Consider the following 6,542-nt stretch of genomic DNA (forward strand, 5'->3'; position numbering starts at 1 on the left):
CACACGCCAGTACCTCTCGCCGTGCCTCCACACCTTCCATCCCCTCTTCTACCAGTGGCCCCCGTAACCCGGCGGCCTTCTCCGGCAACCCACTGGACCGCTCTATCGCGGCCTCCTGCTGGTCCGCCGTCGTGAGCCCCCCCCTAAAAATTTTCGGGGCGTCTCTCCTACCCGTGGACCACTTCTCCATATCCCTCGCCAGTTTCTCGCCCTTCTGCCATAACGTCAAGCCCTTGTCTTCCTCCCTCGGCTTGACCCAGTCCAGGAGGCGAAGGAGATCTGTGAGGGATCTCCCTGGCGATGGCTCCTGGACACGCTGCTTGGTCCCATCTTGGTGGGTTTTTCTGTCACGATCGTCTAAGGAAGCGGACCAAAGCGCAGCGTTTGTAGCGAACATGTTGACTTTATTAAATAAAGCAACCACGAAAACAACAAAACCAAATGACGATACGTGAAGTCCAAAAGTGACAATGACTGAACAGGAACAAAAACCCACAAACACAAGGTGAAAACAGACAGTATAAATATGGCTCCCAATCAGAGACAACGAGCCAACAGCTGACACTCGTTACCTCTGATTGGGAGTCACTCAACCAAACAAAGAAATACAACACATAGAACCACCCAACCAAACAAAACACCACGAAACGAACACACCCTGGCTCAACACACAAAGTCCCGGAGCCAGAGCGTGACATCCAGCCGAAGCTTGGCATTGCGCATGGTGATCTTAGGCTTGTGTGTGGCTGCTCGGCCATGGAAACCCATTTCATGAAGTTCCTGATTAACAGTTATTGTGCTGACGTTGCTTCCAGAGGTAGTTTGGAAGTCAGTAGTGAGTGTTGCAACCGAGAACAGAGGATTTCTACGCGCATGATGGGTATAGGGCAATTTTGAGTGTCATGTAGTAGCCTAAATCTATCGATTTTACATTGAGCTGGGTGAATGGAATACAAATTACATTCATCCAATATGCTGTAACAGATGTAATAATAATAGAATATCGTCCTCCCTAATCTTAAATGTCACCAACTGCCACTGGTGTGTGTGTGTGTGTGTGTGTGTGTGTGTGTGCGTGCGTGTGTGCGTGCGCGTGTGTGAGCGTGCGTGCGTGCGTGTGTGTGTGTGTGCACACGTGTGTGTGTGTCTGTGTGTGCACGTGCATGTGTGCTTGTTAGTGTGTAGGCCGTAATGGTCCAGTTAGTGCTGCTGGTCCAGATGGTCTGAAGGAGGACCGCAAACAGCACGGGCCACTTATCACCATGCGGCCTAACACCTCACACAACCACACAACTGTGAGCAACCAACAACACTAACACCAAATCATCCTCTTCTATTTCTCCATCTCTTCTTCACTCTGTCATTCATTACCTCTTTATCTCTCCATCCATTCTCTCACTCGTCCTCTATTTCGCTCTTTCAACATCTTTCTAACTCTCCTTTTCGCTCCCTCTGTTTATCCATCCTTTTCTCCCTCCACCAATCTGTATTTGGTTACAGTAATAACCAGTGTGGATTCACAGCCTGTTGAACAGACGAGGCACACAAAGCACCATGCTTAGCACGAATTATACCTTTCCCCCCTACTCTCTCTCTCTCTCTCTCTCTCTCTCTCTCTCTCTCTCTCTCTCTCTCTCTCTCTCTCTCTCTCTCTGTCTCTCTCAATCACTCTCTCTCTCTCTCTCTCTCTCTCTGTCTCTCTCAATCACTCTCTCTCTCTCTCTCTCTCTCTCTCTCTCTCTCTCTCTCTCTCTCTCTCTCTCTCTCTCTCTCTCTCTCTCTCTGTCTCTCTCTCTTTCTCCGTCCTTCCCTCACTCTGTCTTTCAATGACGCAGGCCTTTTCCGATTTATTTAATGTTCAAGCATTTATCCTTTTATCCATTTACTTTTTAAATCTATAATAAGTGTAATCTAGCTGCATTGCATTAGTAGCCTATTGTACATACCAGGATAGATGAGGTGTTCTTGCAGTTCCTAGATCTTTGCTTCCACCTAAAGGCCATTTGGAGAATTTCTACCATGGAAACGTGGGTTAGTATGGGTGGGGCTATGATAGAGCCAAAGTGTACAATTCTACCAATTATAAAAAAAATTTTTTGCAGAACCCTACTTCAAACCCCTGACCCCAACATTCTTATCGATATACATTTTCACTGAGTTAGCTTGCCTTAAGTGACTGATGCAAGTACGCAAACATTGAGAATCATTTACAATATGGCCTTTACAATATGTTATCCCAGTGAGAGAGAGAGAGAGAGAGAGAGAGAGAGAGAGAGAGAGAGAGAGAGAGAGGGGGAGAAAGATTGATGCTCCTAGGCCTGTATGCTTACCATGCTTTTTCACAGTGCCTTAATAATTTAGCCCAGCCTACCATACAGTGCCATCCAGTGCCTCCCCAATGGCCAGGAGCCCTTTCCATTTCATATCCCGTGCAGAAAGAGTATCAATTCCACTCACTATAAATGATGTATGAGGCATGAATTGAAAGCAGTGCATTTTCCATTACAGGGATTGTGCAGGGTATCTCCCTCTGTGTCTACTGCACAGTACTGGGGGTCTGAATAGACCGACAGCAGAAGAGACAGGGACAAATGTGTGTCAGAAAGAGGCAGCAGGGAAAATGTGTGTGTGTGCGTGTGTGTGTGTGGCAGGGGTGGGAGTTTGTATGTGTTTGTGTGTGTGTGTGCGTGTGTACGTGTGTGTGTGTGCGTGTGTGTGTGTGTGTGCGTGTGTGTGTGTGTGTGAGCCTGCAGGTTTTGCCTGCCTGCTGTTGTGTTGACACAGTGTTGGCTGTAGATGAAAAGGCGTGATATGTGGTTGTCTGATCACAGTTCCCCATCTCTGTTGTCACTATGGGACTTTCACATTAAAACTCTGGTGATTGCATTTTCTGATAGCAACACCCATTCCACTTCCACTACCTGTCACAGCAGCGGATGTGTGACAAAGGGAGACCATCAGCACTCGGACGGAACACAGATGAAAAAAACCTCCCCATGCGCACACACACACACACACACACACACACACACACACACACACACACACACACACACACACACACACACATAAACACACACACACACACACACACACACACATACACACACACACACACACACATACACACACACTCACACACACAAACACAGGACACAGCTCATAGATTCCAGATCTCTGGAGGCGAGACTCACTGGTCACTGGTTCTCCAGAGGCACCATCTCTCTCTGTGTACGGAGGCTTTCGTTCCACTCTTCAGTTCATTACATTCAACCAATAGAATAGCTGCATCATTAGTGAGTCAACCAATCAACTAATGAATTGATCAAAGATTGATTGTACCACTGTACTATGGCTGAAACCAGCACACAAGATGGTGCTGCACAGTGTAACAACACCACACAGTAAAGTGATGCAATTTAGTGCAGTTCAAAACATTGTGCAATGTGGCGCTGCTAAACGTGACTCAGGCTGTGATATCATTGATAGTGCAGGGTAATAGTCCTGAACACAGCTCCCTTACTGCATGCCTCTGGCCCAGCTGAAGGTTCAACCCCCACTGGTCTGTAATGACAATGTGATTACACTGGATCAGGGGATCCATTAGTCCCACAGTGGTAATATGGCCCTCAGACAGAGAGGGGACATTATTGTAGTCAGTGTGTTTACGGAGGAAGTACAGGAAGAAGCTCTGTTTGATGTTACAGTTTTCCTAAGGACCATAAGAAAATCAGGTAACACTTTACAATGAGGTATATTTTACCTCAGTGTTTCCCAACCCTGGTCCTTGAGGACCCCCACAGGGCACATTTATATTGTAACCCTGGACAAGAGCACCTGATTCAACTTGTCAACTAATCATCAAGCCCTCAATGAGCTGAATAAGGTGTTTGTCCAGGGTTACAACAAAAATGTGTACTGTTGGGTGTACTCAAGGACCAGGGTTGCGAAACACTGTTTTAACTGAGTGATTTCACCAACCATCTGTAATATCCCATTATCACCAGCAAGTGGTAATGTTGTACAGATGTACAAAATGCTAATATAATAATACATGCCATTTAGCGGGCGCTTTTATCCAACGTGACTTACATTATACGAATGGGTGGTCCTGGGAATTGAACTCACAACCCTGGCATTACAAGTGCCATGCTCTACCAACTGAGCTTCAAAGAACCACCTTTGGCTACAACAAGGTAAATTGCTTTGGGCATAAGTTGTTTTATGCAAACAAAAATAGACCCACACAAACACACACTTTAAATGAAGGCACAAGACAACACATTTGTGCTTTTCAAAGGCAAGTTAGCAGTTAAACGTTTTATTATGCCTGCACATCCTTACCAAACAGAAGGTTAATATATCAAACAATTAAGAGTTCTTTTCTGTTCATTTTCATACATACAAAACCACTATAAAATGTCACTCTATGATACTGTTCTACTGTAACATCTCTCTGTGGACTTTTTAATTAAACATTCACAGGAAAAACCGATTGCTACGCCGTACTCTCTTCCTCAGTACAAAATTCTTGGCCAACCACATCTCTGTGTCCAGGGTTATGCCCGAAATGACACAGGAAGGCCCGGTATGAGGGAGAATAGTTTCTAAGATCGACTGAAACCTTATCCTTTTAAACAATATAAGACAATTTTCTGTCAAAGAAAATAAAAGGACTGAATAAATAAAGGTAAATAACTCCTGTCTGTCTGTCTGTCTGTCTGTGACCCAGACAGTGACATCACAGCCATCTTCCCTCGTGTAAGGCAGCCATTTTGGCCAGGCCAGTATAGGCAGTGTGGGACACCTTTGGGGGACTAGCTAAAAGGCACATGGTGGTGACTGCATACTGTGTTTGTGCTCTGAAAATACTAACATAGGCCGATACAGACAGAAAACATGATTTCACTTTTTACTCCTTTTTGTACATTCTCTCTCATTCAAAGTAAACATATAAAAACAGCAACAGGGTGTCTAGTTGGTGGGTGGAGCGTAGAAAAGAGGGGCGGGGCGGCATACATAGGATGATTGGCACCTCAGATCTTTGTGATGTCACCTGGATAAGTTATCAGATAAATGTGGCACAATGCATGATGGGTAAATTAATTCCACCCCTGGACAGACGGAAAAAGTCTTTGCATCTTTAGTGTGTCTGTGGGGGTGTTGGACAAGTCAATTCTAGGATACAGCAGGGGGTTGTACAGTGGATGGATGAGTCCATTTTAGGGGACGGTGACATGGAAGGGGCTGCCGGGGACATTTTCATCCCCCCATTTGACGATGAGGATGTAGTTGCCCTGTTCTTTGACGGTGTAGGTGACGTTGTACATCCTGTTGCCCATGTGTTTAACATAGACCTCTTCACACGGGGTCTTGGGTCCGTGTACCCCCACCATCAACATGTTAGTTCCTATATGGGAAGAAATACGGCAATATTAAGTATTTGTGTGAGTGTAAGTGCGTGTATCCTTTGTACGTGGGTGCATTTGTGTGTCTGCGTGTGTGTCTGCGTGTGTGTCTGCATGTGTGTCTGCGTGTGTGTCTGCGTGTGTGTCTGCGTGTGTGTCTGCGTTTGTGTCTGCGTGTGTGTCTGCGTGTGTGTCTGCGTGTGTGTCTGCGTGTGTGTCTGCGTGTGTGTCTGCGTGTGTGTCTGTGTGTATGACCATCCCCTCTCACCTGCTTTGCTGCAGTCCACTGTGAAGGTGTTCTTCTGCCCTACAAAGGCCTTTGATAGGCCGGTGCCCCGGGAGACCACCTTACTGGTGTCCGAAGAGAACTTAGGGCCGTAGGCCACGGCCATGACGACGACGACGATGACGATGATGACTTGGTTACTGTCTCCACAAGAACGGACGAGGTTTCATGTAGACTGTGACCACCAGAGAGACGAGCACCTAGAGAGAGAGAGAGAGAGAGAGAGAGAGAGAGGAGAGAGAGAGAGAGAGAGAAAGAGAGAGAGAGAGAGAGAAAGAGAGAGAGAGAGAGAGAGAGAGAGAGAGAGAGGAGAAAGAGATAGAGCGAGAGAGAGAGAGAGAGAGAGAGAGAGAGAGAGAGAGAGAGAGAGAGAGGAGAAAGAGATTGAGAGAGAGAGTGAGAGAGAGGGGGAGAGAGAGAGGGGGAGAGCGAGAGTGGGGTTGCATAAGTGGAGTTGCATAAGAACTATAATCACAATTTGCGTGTTGCATAATCTCTCCTCATATAAAACATAAACACACACAGCTTAGAAGCCTATGGACAAATACAGAATGTTAAATATAATAGGAGGGTGTGGAGGCTAGGGGCTCTTCTAACTCTTTGCACCAAGCCTCCACAAGGTCTGAGGGCTCTTTAGTAGACCAGTACACACACACACACCACACACACACACATACACTCACGCTCACAGCTCACACACTCACACTCACACTCACACTCACACTCACACTCACACTCACACTCACACTCACACACTCACACTCACACTCACACTCACACTCACACTCACACTCACACTCACACTCACACTCACACTCACTCACACTCACACTCACACTCACACTCAC

At 46.4% G+C, this 6,542-nt stretch overlaps 1 protein-coding gene across 1 annotated transcript; it reads right to left on the minus strand.

Moving 5' to 3' along the window:
• Positions 1 to 4,287: 4,287 nt before the first annotated feature.
• Positions 4,288 to 5,884, minus strand: LOC311116008 (filamin-B-like). Its single transcript, XM_084191139.1, has 2 exons — positions 5,677 to 5,884; positions 4,288 to 5,410 (listed from the first exon to the last, which is right to left on the minus strand). Exons 1-2 carry the CDS (start codon positions 5,798 to 5,800, stop codon positions 5,223 to 5,225), a joined length of 312 nt encoding a protein of 103 aa, XP_084047265.1. The 5' UTR covers positions 5,801 to 5,884; the 3' UTR covers positions 4,288 to 5,222.
• Between the last annotated feature and the right edge of the window lie 658 nt (positions 5,885 to 6,542).

This window comes from Coregonus lavaretus (genome assembly GCF_964263955.1).
Source record: "Coregonus lavaretus genome assembly, contig: HAP1_SCAFFOLD_2861, whole genome shotgun sequence".
Lineage (NCBI taxonomy): Eukaryota > Metazoa > Chordata > Actinopteri > Salmoniformes > Salmonidae > Coregonus > Coregonus lavaretus.

Excerpts from the sequence above, each read along its gene's own strand:
- LOC311116008 (XM_084191139.1), bottom strand. The coding sequence starts at position 5,800 with ATGGCCGTGGCCTACGGCCCTAAGTTCTCTTCGGACACCAGTAAGGTG. Across the intron at positions 5,411-5,676 it reads AGTGGACTGCAGCAAAGCAG|GAACTAACATGTTGATGGTG; the intron begins GTGAGAGGGGAT and ends CTTCCCATATAG.